This window comes from Trachypithecus francoisi, unplaced genomic scaffold (genome assembly GCF_009764315.1).
Source record: "Trachypithecus francoisi isolate TF-2019V2 unplaced genomic scaffold, Tfra_2.0 Lachesis_group17, whole genome shotgun sequence".
NCBI lineage: Eukaryota > Metazoa > Chordata > Mammalia > Primates > Cercopithecidae > Trachypithecus > Trachypithecus francoisi.
Genome location: NW_022681462.1, coordinates 43,361,549 through 43,385,984, shown reverse-complemented (window position 1 = coordinate 43,385,984; position 24,436 = coordinate 43,361,549). Strand labels below are relative to the sequence as shown.

The window sequence follows — 24,436 nt, the reverse complement described above, 5'->3', positions numbered from 1 at the left end:
AATTTTATAATCCAAATTTGGGATCTTAATCACCATCCTACTGCCTGCCCATTTGTGTCCCTTCTTGAATTTGTTTATATCCTAGATTTAGATCTTTCTTTTCCTCCATTTTAAAATATGGATTATCTTTTTCTCATTCATTTTTGAGAGTTCCTTTTATATTAGGGATAATGGTCTTCTAATTCTGTACATACTGCAGTATTTGCTTCCAGTCTGCCTTTTGATCTTAAAGTTTAAATCATTTACCGTGGTTGCCACTATGATTTCAATGTCCCACCTACAGAGGAAGGGTAGAGACTCACAGAGGACCTCTGGACTCTGGACTTAACTTTCCCACTTTTTGGAGACAACTAGGCTCTATTTTCAGCATGGTGAAATGTGTTAATACCATAGGAAATTACTGAAAGAATATTCTCAGCAGACAGCTAGTGCAACCGTCTTTTAAACTACCTCTTCCCTAGGAGTCATTTCTTCCTCCTGAGGATGAGATTGTGCATGCTGTTTCCATACACTGCCTAAACAACACTAAAGTCAACATAAAAGGCTCTCTCCCCAAAAGTGATTGGCATGCTCACAGAACAAACCTGAGGTCTCTAGAGTCTAAAAAATGAATTGTTACAGAAGTATTCATTCGTTAGGAATACATAGCCAACTTACTTTGCTGGAATAGGAACTCCACTGGCATCAAAAAGTTTAAGAAACACCCAGCCACAACTTAACTCTCCTCTTTCTCCAGTTGACTAGAAAATAAGACAAGTATATGAAACTTAAGGTCTGAACTCGTCAAATTTATAAGCACATACCAAGTCCTTTTAAAGGAACAAAATAAGTATTCACCTTTAGAACTAAAAAGTTCTTCATAAGAAAACAAAATGAAACATAGTAGAGTCCCATTTTGCCTGCAGGTCAGATATTAAAGGCAGTATATCAAGTGACAATCATATTTTGTCAAAATTGCTCGCGAAAATCCCTTAAACCAATGATGTGGCAACTGTTGCCACTGTCTCTTGACTGATATAAGCATTTTGTGGAGTGATCTCAAATCACATCAGTACTACATGGGATTATGAACCTTTGTTTCACTGACAGAATGCAGATATTAATCATTCAAGAGCTTTTCTGCTTGGAATTTTACCCCCACTGTCAGTTGCTAGAGGCCCCCAAGGCTTCCTTTGGGGGGTCTGCTCCTTTCCCCAGTCCTACCCCCTCCACAATACATATAGATGAATTTGCCTTAAACAAATGAGTGGACAGTGTAATACCATTAATGTAACATCTCTATAATGCTCTCTGGGTTACCATGAGGTCAAGTACCTATACTATACCTATCAAGCTATTATTAGTATGTGGAAACATTTAATTGCTAGCACAGAGCTGTACCCACTGGTTCAGTAGTTTATATGACATAAGTTAACCCAAATTCCTGGTGTTCGCTTTATAAAAGTCACTACTCTGCCAAGTCCCTTAATTAGAAACCTTAGTTACAAGGCTAAGTATACTCTGCTCCTGGAGGACAGAGGTGAACCATGGGACTGGGATGCCAGCGAGCATCTTTTATCACTTTCTGCAAAGTTCCATCCTTTTTGAATTTTTATTCTTTAAAAGCACTGGAGTTCACTCAAGCTATAAATGTGAATAAATACTCTTTTATTTTAAATGCTATGAAAACAAATCAGCACACATAAAATTAGAATCACTAGCATTCTCATTCCTCAAGGGATTAAAATTCTATTATACATAAAGACCCCAAGGATTTCTTTGTCAACAGACACATTTTTTAACCTTCCCTTTTAACTGATACATTAGAAAGCCTTATCTTTCAACAGACATACATTGCGAATATAAGAAATTCCAAGTTCAAATAATATTCCAATATCTGGAGATGCAGAATTGGACCTGATAAAGCAATCACCATCAAGCAAACATGGCAAGATGCGACTAACCTGAAATGATAAAGAAATTACAGTTATTGATAAAAATAAAAAATGGGAGGAAGGGGGTTTGACATGGTTTGAATAAATGTCCTCACCACATTTCATGTTGAATTGTAATCACAATGTTGAAGGTGAGGTCTGGTGGGAGGTGTCTGGGTCACGGGGGCAGATCCCTCATGGTTTGGTACTGTCCTCACCATAGTGAGTTTGTTCTCAGGAGATCAGTTTTTTTAAGTGTGTGGCACCTCCTTCCTCCTTCTTGCTCTTGCACTGTCACGTGAGATGCCTGCTCCCCCTTCACCTTCTGCCATGATTGGAAGCTTCCTGAGGCCTCCCTAGAAGCTGAGCAGATGCCTGCGCCATGCTTCCTGTACTGTCTGCAGAACCATAAGCCAATTAAACCTCTTTTCTTTATAAATTAACCAGCCTGAAGCATTTCTTTATAGCAATGCAAGAACGGCTTAACACAGGGTTTCAGCCCTATTTGTTAGTAAATAATTTATGCCTTTGCATTATAATAAAAGTCTTAAGAAAACAAAAAGCAGATGGACTGAATTCATCTGTGCCAATTATTATAAATTTTAAAAATTTAACTTCTCTTTTAAAGGCAAAATACCTTTACCTCGCTTATCCTTTGCTTAGAGTAGAGGCTAATAGTACTGTGCCTAGGTCTCCAGAGGTGTTACAAATAATAGTTTATAGACATTATAAGATATTTATATCAACCACTGTTCTTTGTAAACAGAACAAAAATTCAAGACTTACTACACATATTTGCTCAACTTTCCTGATGTGTGCCTTCTGAATTTTCATTTCTCTTCTCTTTTGCTCATTCAATTCCCTTTCCCCAGACAACCGTATCCCTCCCTTCTTGCCTGTAAAATCTATCCATCCTTCAAGATCTAGTTTCTCTTCTAGAAAATTTTCCCTGAGCCAAAGGACTAGAATTAACTTTACCCTCCTGTGTGCTTCCAAAGCACCTGGAGCTCCAAAACCATTACAATCTGCCTGAGTGGTAGTTACCAACAGTACTCACCCCACATGGCTACTCTGATTAAATAAGGTAATGTACATAAGAGCCTAGCACAGGGCCTACACACAGTTAGGGTTCCAAAAATAGATGGTATTGTTTTTCTTCATGTATGTATTTTCCCCCACTAATTTTGCTGGAATAAGAACTCCACTGGCATGAAAATGTTTCCACATGCCTAGGAAAAAATGCTTGCATGTAATAGATATTTAATTTCATTCAACAGAATAACACATACTCCCAACAGTTCTTCTTTCTACTCCAGGAAAAATATTTAAAAATTCTACCCTAAATACTTAACATACACAGAGATGTAATGACAGAATTGTGAAGTACTGTGCCAAAAGAGAAGCTGTGCTTCTCACTGGAGGAAGGGTGCTAAGAAGATCAAGATGGAGTTTTAGGAGGTGTGCTCTCAACAAGTGTGGACAGGCACAGCACACAATTGAGGTGGCTGGCCTCATCCACACCCTGAGTCCTCTCATTGGACCTCCATCTTGCCTTAAGATCTTTTGATGCAATAAGAGGGAAGGTAACTAAGGGTTTTTAGGATGCAGTTATACAAGGGAGTTAGCTGTGGGAAGGAAGTAAATACTGAATTAATGAGACCTTGGAGGTAGACGAAAGTATGTAAAATAAAATATAGACAATTGATATTATAAAAACAACATGAAGACATCTTTGTCCTCCCTACATCTATGCAAGGCTGACTTAGTGGTTTAAACCCACCTAACGCCATTCCAGTCTTGACAGTATGTGGGTGTAATGTAGCAGTCCCTTAGGCGTCATCCCTGACATTATCTGAAGAAAGCACAGCTTTTATTAGCACAGTTGGAAGATTTCATCTTTGAAAAACACCCCACTTCCTAAATGTTATCTTTATGTTTTCATTTTTCATCAAACGAGAATTTTCTAAAAATGAACCCTGAAACTGATTGAATGGGATGATTCATAGGAATTATAACATCGGTGAGTCAGAAACATGAGTAATTTTTATCAATGTCCTCAAAGAACACCAAATATAAAGATTTTTATCTGTCCCCACATATTCTGTGCTATTTACAGAAATATGAATATGTTCTACTTTGAAATGCACTCCACTCATTCAGCAGATTACTTACCTGGGAAGAAAAGGTCCATGTTTGGGGTTTTTTAGATTGCCATGTGGCTCTGACTGTATGAATGTTGCTCAGAACCTGAAATGAGATTTTCCCTTTTGAAATCATGTAAAAAGCTCTTTGAAACATCACCACTTCCATGTCCCAAAGAGTTAACAGTGGCTACACTGAGTGAGGAAGATGGCAAGGGGAGAACTTTCACTTTTTACTTCATGCAATTCTGTAATGTTTTTCTTTTTATATCAGGTATAACATAAATGAAATCAGAGTTGGACTCCTATGCTAGTAATAAATTATATTAAGTGAATTCCTTAATATCTAAGATAGATTTACCAGAAAAGTAATTGAAATTTTGGGTAAAAATGGCTTTTTATTTATCTTATTTATTTACTTGTTTAGAGAGGGAGTCTCGCTCTGTTGCCTAGGCTGGAATGCAGTGGCATGATCTTGGCTCACTGCAACCTCCGCCTCCCAGGTACAAGCCATTCTCCTGCCTCAGCCTCCCAAGTAGTTGAGATTACAGGTCCCTGCCACCACGCCCAGCTAATTTTTGTAGCTTTAGTAGAGACGGGGTTTCACCATGTTGGTCAGGATGGTCTCGAACTCCTGACCTGAGGTGATTTGCCTGCCTCGGCCTCCCAAAGTGCTGGGATTATAGGCATTAGCCATCGCACCCAGCAAAAAAAATGGTCTTTTAAAAGAAAAGATGTGACCTGGTTGAGCACAGTGGCTCATGACTGTAATCCCAGCACTTTGGGAGGTTGAGGCAGGTGGATTACATGAATTTGGGAGTTTGAGACCAGCCTGGCCAACACGATGAAACCCTGTCTCTACTAAAAATACAAAAATCAGCTGGGCATGGTGGTGTGCACCTGTAATTCCAGCTACTCGGGAGGCTGAGGCTTCAAGAAGCCCTGGAACTTGGGAGACGGAGGTTGCAGTGAGCTGGTACCACACCACTGCACTCCACCTGGGCAATGGAGTGAGATTCAATCTCAAGAAAAAAAAAAAAAAAAACGTGACCCATACAAGCATTTCATAGGCAGTTCATTTACTCTGTCACTAAGACAGATAATCCTAAGAGTTCCAATACAGTTACATTTTTTTCTCAAGATCTCTAGGCCCATAAATTATATTTTTCTTGAAATTCAATCTCTTATAAAATGCTCTATGCAAGAAGTTCACCATAAAATTTACATAAAACAATGAAACACAATGGGAACAAAAACTTTATGGAATGAAGAATTCAAATGCTAAAATGCTATGGCCAAAATTGACATCTTCCAAAGGAATGGATAACAGATAATTTTTATTTTAGATGAAAATATTCTAGTATAATACTTCCAAAACAAAGCTTTAAAATAATAATTTAAAATAATCCCAAATGTGTTACATTAGGTCAAATTCAACTCACTGTATTCCACATCCCCAGCAGTGGGAATATAGGAGTATTTTATGGGCAGCTGAATTGTCTTCCACATTAATAAAATCCCACTTCCTTCAATTACTAATATATATTTGTTTAAACTTTTTCTGAAATTATGTATATTTACCACCCGGACTCTTGGAATACAAACTCCTTGTAATTACTACCTTGTGATTACTGTAAGACAGAATATTATTTATTCTAAGGTTCTTCTTCATTTTTTAAGAAATGTTTTCTACTTCTAATGGCCAAGAAGTCCTTTGTTATAATCAAAATTGAAATCCTATACTATCTCTGCTTTTATTTTTTCAATTGGGAGAATCCTAATTTTGAAGTTCAGAATCAAAAGTAACTTCTTCTGTTTGATAATTTTATCTTTCTTGACATATTGACTCTAAGAACTAAAAAGGACTTAGTCCAACCATCTCATTATGCATTTCAGAAAACTGCAGCCACAGAGGGTGAATGACTGGCTTAGAATCACACTGCTTTCTGTACAAAACCAGACCCAAATAATGAAGAAATGAAGAGTCAAAATAATTTAGAGATATTTTGTTCAGGAAACTGCATTAAAAACACAAGAGGGGCTAGGTGCAGTGGCTCGTGCCTGTAGTCTAACTACTTGAGAGGCTACGGCAGGGAGATTGCTTGAGCTCAGGAGTTTGGGACCAGCTTGGGCAGCATCATGAAACCTTGTCTCTATTTTTTTTATTAAAGAATGTACAAGAACTTCTCAACCAGTTTATGCTTCAACATAGCCATTCTGCTCCATATATGAAGCAATGAAGCAGTGATAGTTAAAAAGACAGAGTAATACCCAAAAGTAAGATGAATATGTCAATGGACCACAAATAGAAGATAGAAGAGTAAGGTGAGACTAAAACCAGAGGTTTCCTGAGCTCTGAGTCCAGAAGGAGCAGGTGGTAGCAAGGGGCTGGATTTGTATGTTATATAGGCTGAAGGTACTCACTCCATAATAGAGAAATAGATATTGCTTTACTGCTGCTGGAAGCCAGTAGGGTTTAAAAAAAAAAAAAAAGTTGCCCCTCCTTCTCATAAAAAGTAGTGAGCCTAAGCAAGTAGGAGGACAAAGACATAGCCATGATACCAGGATCAGAACCATGTCAACAAGTGGGCCTTTTAATGGATCAGTGACATACCTGACATCATCTTAGATCAAGGACTCTCAACTCTACTTCAAGATCTGGTTCTGAACTGGGGTTGGGAGAGGCGAGTGAGGTACTGTTAATAAAAACCACAACACTACTAGATAGAGGGAAAAGGCACTGGAAGAAATAAGTGGAGTTGCAAAGGTATTTGAGAAAATAATGGCTAAAAAAAAATCCCCAAATTTGGTAAAAGACATAAACCTATAGAATGAAGAAGCTGAGCAAACCCCAAGCAGGGTAAACCGAAGAAATTCACGCCAGATACACCATAAACTTCTGAAAACTGAACATAATGAAAACACCTTGAAAACAGTAAGAAACAACATTTAGGTTAGCCAACAGGAAAAAAAAAACTATTTGAATGATGATGAATTTCTCATTAGAAGGCACGGAGAACAGAAAGAAATGACACAATAGTTTTCAAGTGTCAAACAAAAATAACTGTCAACTCAGAATTCTCTATCTAATTAAAATATCCTTTTGGAATGAAGAGGAAACAGGGACAACCTCAGATAAAGTCTAAAAATCTGTCACCAGCAGACCTGCCCTAAAAGAATGGTTAAAAGAGATTCTCTAAATAGGACATGATAAAAAGAAGACTCTTAGAACATCAGGAAGAAAGAATAAACAACGGAAATAGTAAAAATATAGGTAAATATTATGGATCTTCTTTTAGGTTTTCCAAATTATGTTTGGTGCTATGTGATATGATTCTCAATGTATGTAGAGGAAATATTTAAGACAACTATATTACAAGCTAGGGAAGATAAAGAACTAAAGGAAGGTAAGGTTTATACATCACTCCAACTGGAATGCTAACACTAGTAGACTGCGGTAAGTTATGCATGTATAAAATTAATACCTAGAGCAACCACTAAGGAATCTAGCCAAAAAGATACACTCATCAACACTACAGGTAATTCAGAATGGAGTTGGAAAAAATGTTCAAGTAGGGCAGGTGTGGCGGCTCACAATTGTAATCTCAGCACTTTGGGAGGCCGAGGCAGGTGGATTACCTGAGGTCAGTAGTTCAAGACTAGCCTGGCCAACATGGTGAAACCCCATCTCTACTAAAAATACAAAAAATTAGCTGCGTGTGGTAGCAAGTGCCTGTAATCTCAGCGACTAGAGAGGGTGAGGCAGGAGAAGTGCTTAAACCAGGAGGCAGAGGTTGCTGTGAACTGAGATTGCGCCATTGCACTCCAGCCTGGGTGACAAAAGCAAAACTCCGTCTCAAAAAAAAAAAAAAAAAGCTCAAGTAACACTCAGGAAGTGATAGGTTTGGCTGTATCCCCACCCAAATCTCATCTTGAATTGTAACTCCCACAATTCTCACATGTCATGGGAGAACTCAGTGGGGGTGACTGAATTATGGGGATGGGTCTTTCCTGCACTGTTCTCGTGATAGTGAATGACTCTCACAAGATCTGATGATTTTAAAACCGGGAGTTTTCCCTACACAAGCTCTCTTCTCTTGTCTGCCACCATATGAGATGTGCCATTCACCTTCCACCATGATTGTGAGGCTTCCTCAGATACGTGGAACTGTAAGTCCAATAAACCTCTTTCTTTTATAAATTGCCCAGACTCGGGTATGTCTTTATCAGCAGTATGAGAATGAACTAATACAGTAAATTGGTACCAGGAGTAGGGTGTTGGTGAAAAGATACCCAAAAATGTGGAAGCAACTTTGGAACTGGGTAACAGGCAGAGGCTGGAACAGTTTGGAGGGCTCAGAAGAAGACAGGAAAATGTGGGAAAGTTTGGAATCTCCTAGAGACTTGTTGAATGGCTTTTTGACAAAAATGCTAATAGTGATATGAACAATAAGGTCCAGGCTGAGGTAGTCTCCAACGGAGATGAGGAACTTGTTGGGCACTGGAGAAAAGGTGACTCTTGTTATGTTTTAGTGAAGAGACCGGTGGCATTTTGCCCCTGCCCTAGAGATCTGTAGAACTTTGAACTTGAGGGAGATGATTTCGGGTATCTGTTGGAAGAAATTTCTAAGCAGCAAAGCACTCAAGAGATGACTTGGGTGCTGTTAAAGCATTCAGTTTCATAAGAGAAGTGGAGCATAGAAAGGTTTGGAAAGTTTGCAGCCTGACAATGCGATAGAAAAGAAAATCACATTTTCTGAGGAGAAATTCAAGCTGGCTGCAGAAATTTGCATAGGTAACGAGGAGCCAAATGTTACTCCCCAAGACAATGTGAAAAATGTCTCCAGAGGATGTCAGAGGTCTTCACAGTAGCCCCTCCCATCACAGGCCAGGAGGCCTAGGAGGCAAAAAGGGTTTCATGGGCCAGGCCCAGAGTCCCCATGCTGTGTGTAGTCCAGGGACTTGGTGCCCTACATCCCAGCCACTCCAGCTGTGACTAAAAGTGGCCAAGATACAGCTCAGGCTGTGGCTTCAGAGGGTGCAAGCCCCAACCCTTGGCAGCTTCCACGTGGTGTTGAGCCTTCAGGTGCCCAGAAGTTAAGAATTGAGGTTTGGGAACCTCCACCTTGATTTCTAGAGGATGTATGATATGTCTGAATGTCAAGGCATAAGTTTGCTGCAGGGGTGGGGCTCTCATGGAGAACCTCTGCTAGTGCAGTGCGAAAGGAAAATGTGGTGTTGGAGCCCCCTCACACAGAGTCCCTACTGGGGCACCACCTAGTGGAGCTGTGAGAAGAGGGCCACTGTCCTCCAGACCCCAGAACAGTAGCGCCACCGACAGCTTGCACCATGCTGCTGCAAAAGCCGTAGACACTCAGTGCCAGTCCATGAAAGCAGCCAGGAGTGGGGTTATACCCTGCAAAACAACAGGGGCTGAGCTGCCCAAGACCATGTGAACCCACCTCTTACATCAGTGTGACCTGGACGTGAGATATAGAGTCAAAGGAGATCATTTTGGAGCTTTAAGATTTGACTGTCTGGCAGGATTTCGAACTTGCATGGGGCCTGCTGCCCCTTTGTTTTGGCCAGTTTATCCCATTTGGAATGGCTGCATTTTACCTAATGCCTGTACCTCCATTGTATCTGGAAAGTAACTAGCTTGCTTTTGATTTCACAGGCTCATAGGCAGAACGGACTTGCCTTGTCTTAGATGAGATGTTGGGACTGTGAACTTTGAGTTAATACTGAAATGAGTTAAGACTTTGGGGGACTGTTGAGAAGGCATGATAGGTTTTGAAATGTGAGGACACGAGGTTTGGGAGGGATCAGGGGAGCAATGATATGGTTTGGCTGTGTCCCCACTCAAATCTCATCTTGACTTGTAACTCCCTCAATTCTCACATGTCATGGGAGGAAACCAGTAGGAGGTGACTGAATTATGGGGGCAGGTCTTTCCTTTCTTTTTTTTTTTTTTGAGACAGAGTCTCGGTCTGTAGCCCTGTAGCACAGGCTGGAGTGTAGTGACGTGATCTTGGCTCACTGCAACCTCCACCTCCTGGGTCCCGGTTCAAGCAATTCTCCTGCCTCAGCCTCCTGAGTAGCTGGGATTATAGGCACATGCCACCATGGGGGCAGGTCTTTCTTGCACTGTTCTCATGATGATAAATGACTCTCATGAGATCTGATGGTTTTAAAAATGGGAGCTTTCCCTGCACAAGCTCTCTTCTCTTGTCTGCCGCCATGTGAGATGTGCCTTTCGCCTTCTGCCATGACTGTGAGACCTCCTCAGCCATGTGGAACTGTAAGTCCAATAAATCTTTCTTTTGTAAATTGCCCTGTCTTAGGTACGTCTTTATCAGCAGTGCGAGAACAAACTAATACAGAAAGATAGGAAAAAGAAAAGAGACAAACAAAAAAGACAGAAAACAAAGAGAAAAAATAAATCAGTAGACTAAAGACTTGAGGCTCCTCTCCACTGTCTGCCTGCTTCTGAATGCTCTGCAGTGCCTTCAGGTAGTTGCTTTTTATTTTGCCCAGAGTTTACAGTTGCTATCTCTGGGTGGGGTGGTCCAAGAGGAGCTGACTCAAACATTACTGGAAGTTGTGTCTCATTAGTTAGTTTTAGCAATAATGCCTTTGGTTTTGTGTGTGTGTGTGTGTGTGTGTGTGTGTATGTGTGTGTATGCATGTTTTGGTTTTTGGTTTTTTTTTTTTTTTTTGACACAGAGTCTCACTCTGTCGCCAGGCTGGAGTGCAGTGGTGCAATCTTGGCTCACTGTAACCTCTGCCTCCTGGGTGCAAGTGATTCTCCTGCCTCAGCCTCCCAAGTAGCCGGGACTACAGGTACACACCACCACGTCCAGCTAATTTTTGTATTTTCAGTAGAGATGGGGTTCCATAATGTTGGCCAGGATGGTCTCAATCTCTTGACCTTGTGCTCTGCCTGCCTCAGCCTCCCAAAGTGCTGGGATTATAGGCGTGAGCCACCGCGCCCGGCCCAATGCTTTTTATTCATAACTAGGTTTAGATTTAGAAGCACTCCTACATAAGCAGCATGAGTATCTGTGCAGCTATTAAATATGTTACATAACTCTCAATTTGGAAATCTCACATAAATTTCTTTCATAAAGTAAATTTCATTATTTTGATATATTATTCAAAATAAAATTCCATTCCTTTTTATGTTCTTATATAAGAGAACACGGAGAGGTACAAGAAAACGTATCAAACCAGATGTATGAAACAGAAAGCAATCCAGCTCTTGGTCACTGAGGACACCTACTGGCTCCTTTGTGGCAGTGATTTTGTGAAGAAAGTATTATAGAAGTGAGGGTGGATCACCATCATAACATAAGTTCATTTATTTACCCCAAGTTCAGATGAAATAAAGGCACTTTCTTCATGCTGGGGCTTTGCAGTATACTCAGCCTGAGCAAAACCAAGCTCATGTCAACTCCTCCAAACCTGGTCCTCTTCCAGTGTTCCCCATCTCATTGAATGTTGCCACCATCCATACAGATGCAGAAGTCAGAGACTAGGTATCATGCCTATATCTCACTCCCCCTCTTTCCTGCATATCCAATCCATCACCAAGCTCTGTTGATTTTTACTCCCAAATCTCTTTATCCACATCTCTCATCTCCACCTCTACCTCTCTAAGTTAACATCACCACCTCTCATCCAGACACTCTTTGAAAGCACCTACTATGTTCTTTCTATGTATTACATCATTCTGATAACTTCCCTTACATTAACTCATTCAATCTCACATTGACTGTTATCAGCTCAAGCAGCACTGTCTTCTCAGGAAGGAGCTTTGACTGTAGATTTGAGAATTCTTTTCTAATGTAAGCATCTAGTGCTATAAATGTCCCTCTAAGCAATGCTTTAGCTAACATCCCACAAATTATATGTTGCATTTTCATTTTTTGTTCATTTCAAAATATTTTCTAATTTCCCAGGAAATTTGCTTTTAACCCTTTGATTATTTAGAAGAATTTAAATTTCCAAGTATTTAAGTATTTTTCCATTTATTTTTCTGTTACTGATTTCAAATTTAATTTCATGTGATCAAGGACTATATATTATATGATTCCAATTCTTTTAAATTTGTCTAGGTTTGTTTTCTGACCCAGGACTGTCTATCTTGGTGATTATTCCATATGTACTTAAGAGAATGTGTATTTTACTATTTTGAGGTGAAGTGTTATGTGAATATCAATCTAATCCAGTTTGTTGATATGTTATACAGTTCTCTTACATCCTTACTAATTTTCTGTCTGCTTGTCCTATATTACCGAGAGAGAAGTGTTAAATTCTCCAACTATAATGGAAGCCCCAACTATAATTGTGACTTTGCCGATTTCTCTTTTCAGTTCTAACCATTTTTATTTCATGTACGTTAAATTTCGGATGTTAGGTATGTACCAACTTATGATTACTATGTCTTCTTGGTGAACCATCTCTTTTATCGCCATGTAGTGCCTAAAGTCTACTTTGTCTGATATTAATATCTTTTGAATGGTATATCTTTTCCCATCCTTTTCTCTTAAGCCACCTACAGCATAATATTTAAGGTGGGCTTCTTATATGTAACATATAGGTCGGTCTCTCTCACTGTGGTTTTCATTTGCATTTCCCTGATGGCTTCTTACATGTTGAGTATCTTTTTTTACTTCTAGTGGTTTTTGATACTTCTTTTTTGAAAAGGCTATTCAAGTCTTTTGTCCCTTTAGAAAACTGAGTTATCTTTTTATTTTTTGGATATCTTTGACCTGTTCCTCGTCTTAGGAAACAAGTGTTCAGTATTTCACTGTTAAGTATGATAATGCTAGTTTTAGGTTTTTTCTTGTTGCATTTTACCAATTTGAGGAATCTCCCTTCTATTCCTAGTTTGTAGAGAATTTTTCAAAAATCATAAATGGGTGCTGAAATTTGTCAAATGCTTTTTCCTTATCTCTTAAGATGATCATATGATTTTTCTTATGGCAAATTATAATGATTGATTTTCAAATGTTAAATGTGACTACCTAGGCATGTACATTTGAATTTCTGAAATAAACCCCAATTGGTCATGATATAATGTTCTTTTTATATATTGCTAGATTCAATTTAATACTATTTTGTTTAGAATTTTACTTTCTATATTTATGAAGGATACTATCTGGTAATTTTCCTTTCTTGTAATGTCTTGTCGTATTTTGGGGTCATGTTTTTTCTGGCCTTATGAAATAAGTTGGGAAGCATTTCTCCTTCATCTGTTCCTTAGAAGAATTTGTATCAGATTGGTATTATTTCTCCTTTAAATGTTTGAAGAGATTCACAAGTGAAGCCACCTAGGCCTGAAGTTTTCTTTGTGGGAAGATTTTTTTTAAGTTATAGGTTTAATTTCTCTAACTGAGGTTATTCATAGTTTCTATTTCTTCTTATGCCAGTTTCAGTAAATTACGGTTCTCCAGGAATTTATTTATTTCATCAATGTTATCAAATTTACTGGTATAAAGCTGTTTATAATATCTCCTTATTGGCCTCTTAATGTCTGAAGGATCTGTGATAATGTCTCTATTTCCATATCAGATGTTAATAGTTTGTTTTCTTTTACTTTTTAAAAAATGTCTTGATAGTCTCACTATGCATCTTTCAGTTTATTAATGTTTTCAAAGAATCAACTTTTGTCTTTTTTAAAATTTTCTCTTTGGTTAATCTGTTTTCTATTTCATTAATTTCTACTCTTATCTGTATTATTTCCTACTTTCTTCAGGTTTAACTCACTCTTCTTTTTCTAGCCTCTTGATTTGCTAGTTTAGATCACTGACTTTAAATCTTTTATCTTTTTTTCTAATATACGCAATTAAAACTAAAAATTTCCGTCTAAGTACTGTTTAACCTGTATCTCATTTTAAAAATGAATTTTTTAAAGAGTCATTCAAACTTTTCTTTGGTACTAGGTAAAAAATACTCTCTTAGGAACTGGGGAGAAGTTGAATGGAAAAGAATCTAAGGAAATGTTTCTCCATAATGCTAGTATGAATTGATTTACTTCTCAGTAAGCTTACCTTATTACCATCAAATAGACAGAGGCGTACATGTCTGCTCAGAACCTGTATGCTCATTCCTGGAAGAGGAATCATTTTACAGCTCCATAATGTCAGAATCAATGAAATACGACTTGGTCTTGATCTAATCTAAAAGAAAAATTAGTTATAAAAAAAGTTTATTTTTATGATTTCTAACACAAATCTGTCTTTTGTAAATTCAGCTTATGAAAATGTATACAGAATTTTTAAAAAAGAAAAAAATTTACACATATACAATAAAAATTTCAATACTCTGTTCATTGAAAATTAAAATCAGTCATTTTAGGTAAAGTTTTCATAGAGTTACATTTGAAATATTTGCATTTTTCTTAAATACTTAAAAACTGTGATGAAAGGAACAACAAATATTAGCAGGTAAAATGTACATGATCTGACTATAGAATCACTGTATTCCAGTCCCCAGGTTCACTCCCACAGAATGTGGGTAAGTGCAGAAGGCCAACACAGCATAAAACCAATGCCACCTGGTATTAAGATTATCCCACTATTTTTTATTCCAAGCAATTATCTACATTGTTCCTTAGTTTCTTAATAGGTGTTTTAACAGAGAGAAAGCACTATTTGATATATTTATTAAGATCTACTTCATAGGTATAATTCAGATTATGAGTAAATAAATTGGCATTCTGATTTTTTATCTTTTAAGAACAGCTTCAATTAGTTAAACTTTACATTTTGCTTTATAGTCATAAGCCTTTTCATTTACATAACTTAGACTGGGACTGGTGGCTCACACTTGTAATCCTAGCACTTTGGGAGGGAGAGGAGGGCAGATTGCTTGAGCTCAGGAGTTTGAGACCAGCCTGGCAACAAGGCAAAACCCCATCTTTACCAAAAATACAAAAATTACCTGGGCATGGTGGTGTAGGCCGGTGGCCCCATCTACTCAGGAGGCTGAAGTGGGAGGGTCGCTTGAGCCCAGGAGTTTGAGGTTACAGTGAGCCATGATCACACCACTGTACTCCAGCCTGGGTGACAGAGGGAGACCTGTCGCAAAAATACTACTACTACTGCTACTACTATAAATGATAATACTGGCTAACATCTACTGAGTTCTTTTCATATGCCAGGCATTATTCAAAACCCTCACACACATAATTTTCAAAATAACTCTATGTTGGAAGCATTACTATTATTCCATTTTTACAGATGAAGAAATTGAGGCAAAGAGTGATTAAGATAGAAACCTAGTATTATTTCCTTTCTAACAATGAGAGAAGAATGCAATGGAAAAGAGAAACAAGATAAAGTCAAGGTAGCAAGTCCAAATTCTGCCTTAGTTATAAAAATATCACTATTTCAAAATTATCATAATCATTTTTTTTTGTTTTTCATAATGCATTAGTCAATTAACATGTTGTCTACTTGCAACCATGACAAAATCTGGAAGAGTTACAGTTTTACTGATAGTAACTATACTTACAGTGCCTTCTGCAGCATCCCACATCAGATCTCTGAAGGCCAGTTGTGAAGGCATGAGCTCTGGTTGTAGGAAGTAACTTGCTTGAAATTGATTCCCTGAAAAAATCATTTTTTCTTAATTTTCTTACAAAGAAAGAAACTCAAAATCAAAAATCCATAATGTTATGCTATGAACTAGAGTACAGGCACTTCCAAAATGCCACGCTGCTTACTAAGAACTTGCTTTCCAAAATAGAAGCACCAATATAGATTTATGCATAAAAACAACAGTACAAAACTTACAGATACAAACACAAAAAGATCATCTTAAAGTACCTTTAAGAAAGACTTTTAGGCCAATAATATGCCCCATGATGACAATGATTTATTCAAATATTTCTGTAAAATGCAGAAATCTGTAAGCACTTTTTGGAGACTTCAGAAAAAATACAGTCATTAGTTTTACTTCTTAACACAATAGCATTTTATGCTCTTCTTCCATGCTTTAGTCATGAATAATACTTATTATAACATCATTTATCCATTCAAGAAATAATTTTTGAGTTTCTACTCTTGCCAGATACTACACCAGGTTCTAGATATACAAAGATAAATCAAAGATATGTCCCCTGCCCTCCATAGTTTACAGTTGAATGGGAGAAAATTTTTTTTTTAGAAAATAAGTAGACAAGCAAATAAATAAAATAATTATTAGAGGACTTAGAGCTCTAAAGGTGTTCACATGAATGGGAGTAGGGGAAACCCACATTACTCAAGGAAGGCATCTCTGGGAAGGCAGAATTTACCCTGAGACCTGAAGGATGAAAAGATGGGAATTTAGGGAGTGCTGCGAAGAACCTTCCCAGCAGAGGCAACCTCAAAGCAGCCCTTCCATGACAACTCAACAACTCAGGGTACACAGGACACTCCTTGTCCCTCAGCATGATTCCTCTTTAAAATGAGCTTACAGACAAAAGTTGCCAAGTACAGGGAAAGCCAAGAATGAGTAAGGAAAATGAAAATTCCAAATGGAGATAATTCTTTGGAAAAGTCTTGCTTGGAAGAATATCAGAGAAAGGAGGTTTTGGCTAGAATTGGATAGGATTCAAGGGGCTGATCCTTAAAGGTGGGAGGAATTAGGTGTGCTGATATCACAGATAAGGGAATGAACCAGTGAGGGGAAGGTGGGTCAGCTAAAGACACAGGAAAGGACTGAAAATTAAAGGAGTCACATTTTTCAAAAAAAGAAAGCGGCTGGAATCCAGAGCACTTGTAAACACGCTGGCCTCTGATAGGATCAGGGATCTTTCTTCACTGTCATGGGAAAGATGAGGAAAAGATGAGCACCAAAGAGATGTGAGATTCAACATCTTCAACAATGTGTTTTGCCTGTGATAGAAAAATTAAACGTGGATCTTGACTGCTTTGCTGAAAGAGAGCAGTGGTTGATAGGCACACGTTACCTTCCTCCAGAAGCTGCGAGAGTGTGGAAGGCCTGAACCCTGCAGGAATAGCTCCCATCATGGTTAACACATCAACAGTGTTTATCTGCTGAAGATAGTAACATCAAAATGGATTTGTTTTCAGTCATGTTTCCGCATCTCTATAATACTTTCTCTTTATTACTAGAGTAACTATAATCCAAAAAAGAAAAATATAAACACACAGGCTTTAGTGGAGGAATAATACGACTTGGCTCCAAATTCCTGAGAGGATGCCATCACAGCACCCTGGCCTCTCCTAAGGACCTAAGCCCCATACGGTGCCCAGTGTGCAGAGCTCTGTGTTCCGGAGCAGCTGCTTCAAGTACACCCTTATCAAAATGTCCCTGCTCCTGTCCTGCTCCACCCTGCGCTTCCATTTCACAGGTAAGTTAATGTCTATTGGCAAATCATACACATTGAAGAATTAATGGATTCTTTTCGTATACACATAACACACAACTCATAGACACACACCCTCACACATACAAGCATGTACTTATACGTAATAAGTAAAGAAAAAGGTCAGGAAGGATACTTACTAAATTGTTAATGGTGATTACTTATGAGTTTGAGGAGGAGAATTTTCATTTGGCTACGTAATTTTTTTTTCTTTTTTTTTTTTTTTTTGAGATGGAGTCTCGCTCTGTCGCCCAGGCTGGAGTATAGTGGTGTATTCTCGGCTCACTGCAACCTCCGTCTCCCAGGTTCAAGCAATTCTGCCTCAGCCTCTCCAGGAGCTGGGACTACAGGCATGTGCTACCACGCCCAGCTAATTTTTGTATTTTTAGTCGAGGCGAGGTTTCCCGTGTTGACCAGGTTGGTCTTGAACTCTTGACCCCAGGTGATCCACCTGCCTTGGCCTCCCAAAGTGTTGGGATTACAGGCATAAGCCTCTGTGCCCAGCCTGTAATGTTTTTTAATGACAGAATTATAGATCATTTCTTCCTTTAAAGAAATTTAATTAATTACTTTTTTTTTTTTAGACAGGGTCTTGCTCTGTCACTCATGCTCTGGAGTGCAGTGGCACAATCACAGCTCTCTATAGCCTTGACTTCTCAAGCTCATGTGATCCTCCCACCTCAGCCTCCCAAGTAGCTGGGACTACAGGCACAAGCCACCACATCCGGCTAATTTTTCTTATTTTTTGTAGGATAGGGTCTCATTATGTTGCTCAAGCTGGTCTTGAATTCCTGGCCTCAAGTGATCCTCCGGCTTCAGCTTCCCAAAATGTTGGGATTACCGGTGTGAGTCACCATGCCTGGCCAATTTCTTACTTTTTATTAAAGCCTTTCAGGATTTTTCAAATAGTAATTAAAATTTAACATCTGTTTCCACTCAAATGACAGGAAAGCAGGATCAATGAGAATGTTTCCAAGCCCTCAAGTGACACCATGAATAAGACTATCTATTCTTTTTGTACAAAAAAAAACTAATGAGAAATGTTATTTGGAGCACAGGCTTAGAAACCAGAAAGAAATATACATCCTCTGCTCTGTACATTCCACGTCCTGAACCCCGTTTCAGATCCATTGCTATCTTCCACAGTCTCCATCCTGTTTTGCATCAGAGCCATTAGGTAACAAAACAAGACATCATTAATAAGACAGAAGATACCCACCTCTGAGATCGCTTTTTGAACAGCACTCCGGTGGGAATCAGTTCTGGGGAAACAAAATAGCAAAGTGAGTCAGGTCAGGTTATGCCTATTCACTCAATTGGGGAACTTCTTTAATCACAGTTTATAATCATCAGTATGTTTTGAAAACCTAACAGTTCCCAGATGAAAACAAGGTAGAACTAAATGTATTAAAAATAATTACAAAATGAAAATAATAATGATCTTTAAGCAGACAATAGTATGAAAAGTTCTCCAGGTACAAGTTGTCTCCATTTCAAGAAAGTATTGAATTATTTATAACAGTAAAAATAAACAAATAAAATGTTTCCTAAACCTACTTTGATATCCTTTCCCACTTTTGTACCTTTGCTTAACTTCTGCTCCATCTGCTGTTTCATCCACCACCTCTACATCTTCTTCACTGCCCTCTTCAACTGATTCTTGGCCTTCTTCTTCTTCTTCTTCACTATACGGCTAAAAAGACATTGAAATGTGAAGTGCTTTTTAACTAATGCAAAAAACAACCAATAAAAATACCAGTACTGTCACCTAAACCTCCAGTGAAAACAAAAACAAGCTTTTCTATTTAAAAAAAAAAAAAACAAGAGCATTAGTACTTTTAGAAAACCTCGAGCATAGATGGGAATTTAGTATATATGATAAAACTCAGTGGGAAATAAATTTTCAACACATGGTTAATAACTTTGCTATTGCAAAAAATAAGAACTGAGATAGACAGCGAGTTTAATCAAAATAAATTCCAGATGGAATTTACTCAAATAAAAAAGAAAAGAAGTAAAGATAAAAATAAAAGAAATATAAAAGCATTAGAAGAAAACAATCTAGAGATGGGGAAGCCCTTTCCAATCGTGATACCAAAATCAAGAATCGTAAGTGGAAACACTGACAGATTTAGCTATGTAAGAAATAAACATGGGCTAAAGTCAACAAAGAAAATATGTAACACGTAACTTAAGCATATCCTGAGGGGAAAAAGAGAAAATAGCTCACACAAATATCTAAGGATTAATATCCTTATTATTAAAATATTATAAAAGCTCTTAGAAATCAATGAAAGAGTTTTTTAAATCCCTTCGAAAAAAATATCCAAAAGAACTGAAAAGGTACCAACACATAAAAATGATAAGTACTCAAGTTGATGGAAATCTCAAATACCCTGACTTGATCATTACCCAATCCATACAAGTAAAAAGTACTCACACAAATACAAAAATACTATGTATCAATAAAGAAAACCGAAAGGGCCATTTGCAAAGAAGATACACAAATGGTCATAAAGCATATGAGATGATGCTTAACCTCATTAGGAGTACAGTAAATGCACATAAAATCACTAATGACACTTCTTTTGTTGGTCATATTGACAAAAATTTTAAAGACTGGTAACAGCCATCACTGGCAAATGTGTGAGGAAACAGCACTCTCTGATTGTTAGAGGTAGGAGTACAAATTGGCATAACTTTTCTAAAAGGCAAATTGGAAAAAGAAATCAAAATATAAAGGTGTAAACCCTCTGAACCAGTCATGAACATCTAGGAATTTATCTAAGGGGATAATCAGACAAGTGTGCAAAGATGCACGCAGACTTGATGACAACACAAGTTGCCAGTTGGCTACCACCTATTCCCCACCTCCTCTTTCAAACAAAATCCCTGATTTAACAATGATCCAGTTAAAAGACTACATTTTCCAAGACTTCCTTGCAGCTAAGTGTTGCCAGAGAACTAAATGCTGGTCAATGAGCAACAATTGAAAATTTTCTGTGTAACTTCCAGGAAACCTTTTTAAAAAGGCAGCAGCTTATGCCTTTTGACTTCTTTCCTCTTTTGCTCCTTGGAATCCTTAAAAGATCCAGCAGCTGACTTAAAACTAAAGAGATAACTCTAGGAAAAGCAGCCTCACATCAGAAACAGGATAAAATACTGGATAGGATCTTAATCAATTCTTGATTGCCTTTCTCCACACTTCTATGCTTGAGAGAAATACGCTTCTACCTTATTTAAGCTACTTTTTTGGGGGATCTTTCTGTAACTGGCAGCAGATGCTAATCCCATGTTCTTTGCAACATAATCGATAGTGATTACAGGTTGGAAACAACTTAAATGACCATCTAAATGAGATTAGAAGACTTGCTGCCATTGAAAAAGATGATCTAGACCTGCCCTATGTAATACAATAGCCCTTTGGCCATGTGTAGCTAGTGAGCTCTTGAAATTAGTCCAAACTGAGAAGTGCTGTAAATGTAAAATACATACTGGATTTTGAACTTAATGTTAAAAAAGCAAAATGACTCAATATTTTAAAATATTGATTATATGTCAAAATAGTATTTTTGATATACTGGATAATATAAAATATATTATTAAAAATAATTCTACCTGTTTCTTTTTACTTTTTAAAAATGTATGTAATGAAAAATACGTGTTTGTTCTTTGTCACTGGTTCCCGGCACAGAGCTCCCAAAATCCTTGGAATTTCCTGAATGATAGAAGTATGTTTTCTTATTCATCAGGAGTCCCTTTCAGTCACTCCTGAGTTTATGCTAATGAGGTAACTCTAGGTGGGCACCTAAACAGCTTCAGGAAGGGGACAGGTTACCAGAAAAACCAACCCAGGTATTAGAGGTTAAAACTTTCAGCCCCACCCTCCAACCTTCGAAGAGGGGAGAGGAGCTGGAGACTGAGTTAATCACCAATTGCTAATTATTTAGCTAATACGACTAATGAAACCTCCAGAAAAACCCCTAAATGATGGGGTTCCAGGAGCTTCCAGGATGGTGAACACAGCGAGGTGCTGGGAAGGTAGAAGGCCCAGAGAGGGCATGCCGGCCACCCCCCACCAATACCTCACTCTATGGCTGTTCCTGAGTTGTATCCTTTATAATAAACTGGTAAATGCAAGGAAAGTGTTTTTTGAGTTCTGTGAATTATTCTAGTAAATTATTGAACCCCTGAGGTGAGGGTGTGGGAACTGGTGAATGTATAGCCAGTCAGTCAGAAGTATGGGTGGTTCCTGGGACTTGTGACTGGCAACGGAAGTGGGCAGCAGTCTTGTGAGACTGAGCCTTTAACCTGTGGGAGTCTGTGCTAGCTCCAGGCATTAGCATCAGAATCGAATTGAATTGCTCACACTGGTTGGTGTAGAAGAACTGATGTAGCAACACATATATGGTGTCAGAGAAAAACTACATACTTGGTTTAAGAAGTGGTGTCAGCAAAAAGATACCTCAATGTGGCTACTGAAAAATTTAAATTACACGTGTGGTTTGCATCATAATTTTATTGAACAGTGCTGATCCAGACAGAAATCTACATATCTTGGCACAGAAAATGACCATGTTATTTTATGAAACAAGAAAATATAAGCTACGAACACATGTGTATAGTATGCTTACATTTTAGTAAGGGGATCACATATTTGTGGAAGTTAACACAAAGTTAACTGCGGTTATGTTTCACAATAAACAATAGAGACCTAGTATTTGATATGATCAGCATTAATCCACAAAGCATCCCCTCACTGTGAGATCACGCTCCAGGGCTCAAATGCCTAAGAGCACTTCACAGGTCCCCAGGACCATTAATACACAATGTTTTTCCCAGGTCCTGTCCCTCCAAAATTAAAGCAAATTCTATATCTCAAGTCATTCACTAGTCAACTGACAAAAGAACACAGCTAAATGTTTTATTAAAAGTGAAAAAAAAAAGTCTTAGAAAAGGAAAGCATAAACCAAGACTAACCTCTAGGTAGGTTCTGGGAACGAGACCTTCATTTCCTTTGGCATCCTTAGCTATCCACCAACCATCAGGTTTTTTTTCAATTACAAGGAGAATTTCCCCTTTCTTAAAGCAAAACAAAACATTTTAAATAAAATTCAATAATCATGAGTCTGTATCAATATCAATGATTCAAAGTAAGTGCTGAAAAAAAGGCAAAATTTTTTTAATCCAATATTTATCAAAAGCTTCCCTATCACCCCAACCCCTATGTATTCTGCCTAACTCACCTAAAACCATAAATGTGACATCATTTAATGGATCATTCCTTTTGGTTACCTATCATACACTCGAACCATTTATGCAAATGGGAACCATTTTTCACTATCATTTTTAAGGTCCCAAACTTACTCCAAAAGTTCGATTACTGTGTAAGATTTTTTTTTTTTTTTTTTTTGAGACAGAGTCTCGCTCTGTCGCCCAGGCTGGAGTGCAGTGGCCAGATCTCAGCTCACTGCAAGCTCCGCCTCCCGGGTTTACGCCATTCTCCTGCCTCAGCCTCCTGAGTAGCTGGGACTACAGGCGCCCGCCACCTCGCCTGGCTAGTTTTTTGTATTTTTTTAGTAGAGACGGGGTTTCACCGTGTTAGCCAGGATGGTCTCGCTCTCCTGACCTCGTGATCCGCCCGTCTCAGCCTCCCAAAGTGCTGGGATTACAGGCTTAAGCCAACGCACCCAGCCCTGTAAGATATTTTTTAATGTTGTAATATCTCCGGAAAAGTGTCTTTCAGAAGCAGCATATACATTCCCAAAGAAAATCAATTCCATTAAAGTTAAACCCTATATCTGAGCAAAAATAGTATTTACTGAATGCAATTACCCACTTAATTCACCAGATATGTTTTGAATAACACTCGCTCATTTATAAAAATAAAATATCTCTGAAGACAAAAGCATTTCCACCCCTGAGGACACTACAAAAGCAAACACTTTCTTGAAATATACATTATTGTCTAATATTGATGCCATTTTCCAGAAGAATTTTTTTAAAAATCAATAAATTAAACCATATAATTATTTGCATAATATTCTTATGTGTTTTATTATTAATCAGTTACTAAACTTTGAAGTTTAATATAAGAACCAAAATTCATATATTCACTTTAATTTCTTTGACTCATTTCTCTAGCAAAAAACACAGGCTGAAAATCACAACTTTATTGTTCTGTCCCACCTGCCACTTATTTATGCCCAGGCCAAGCAAGTATGGACGCAAGCCCCTCTCATATCTAAGCTAACAGGAAAGACTGCTACAAAACGGCAGGAAGTGCTCCCTTCTACCTCCACCTATGGACATTGCCTAACTCACTTGAATGAATTTATACATGTAACATTCAACAACAAATTATAAAATTTTACCCCTAAGTAAGGAATTCTCAACATTAAAGCCACTTTCAACAACCTATTTAGAGGAGGTAACTTTAGTAACACAATCTCATATTACTACTGCTTGTAAATCATAATTATTACTTATTTAAATAGAACGTTAAAAAAACTTCACTTTAAGAATCTGTAATACAGGTGTACAGGCAGAGTTTTCTTATTCTGTTCGGTATGGACATTGATCCTTAGGTTAGGTTTCAGTTTTATTCTACCTACCTTAAATGTAAGATCTCCAGCTTGCTGAGCAGTGAAATCTCCAACAGCGATGTATTCTTCACTGGTTGACTGTTTGTGACATTCATTTTCCTCTTTCTCTTCCTCTTCCTCCTCTGCATCTTCTTCCTCCTCACCACTGTCTTCACTTTCTTCACTTTCACTTTCTTCCTCTTGTTCAGTAGGTGCCTCAACTCTACAAAAAGTGTTTCTGAGTAGGACTACTTGAAATAATATATGAGAATAGACCAGCTATGAGCATTAATTCTAAGTGTACATGAATATCCCATATTTTGAGCTGGCAAATAAAAGAAATAAGGGAAAATACAACGAACACTTTCTACCACCTAGCTAAGAAGGTGTGCCTGGAGAGACTGAGGCAGAGAGGGA

General features: G+C 38.0%; 1 protein-coding gene across 3 annotated transcripts in view; it reads right to left on the bottom strand.

Annotated features, from left to right (window-relative positions):
- NPHP1 (nephrocystin 1) overlaps window positions 1-24,436 on the bottom strand; it is a 70,246-nt gene that overhangs the window by 20,392 nt on the left and 25,418 nt on the right. For 2 of the 3 annotated variants that reach the window (XM_033175484.1, XM_033175486.1), the window contains 10 exons: window positions 24,050-24,242; window positions 22,416-22,517; window positions 19,019-19,128; window positions 18,655-18,697; window positions 17,016-17,103; window positions 15,575-15,669; window positions 14,110-14,238; window positions 4,086-4,160; window positions 1,833-1,943; window positions 658-740 (listed from right to left, as the gene is read on the bottom strand). In XM_033175484.1, the coding sequence (XP_033031375.1) occupies window positions 658-740; window positions 1,833-1,943; window positions 4,086-4,160; window positions 14,110-14,238; window positions 15,575-15,669; window positions 17,016-17,103; window positions 18,655-18,697; window positions 19,019-19,128; window positions 22,416-22,517; window positions 24,050-24,242 (1,029 nt within the window). The remainder of the gene's footprint in view (window positions 1-657; window positions 741-1,832; window positions 1,944-4,085; window positions 4,161-14,109; window positions 14,239-15,574; window positions 15,670-17,015; window positions 17,104-18,654; window positions 18,698-19,018; window positions 19,129-22,415; window positions 22,518-24,049; window positions 24,243-24,436) is intronic. The other variant, XM_033175485.1, reaches the window with a different exon arrangement.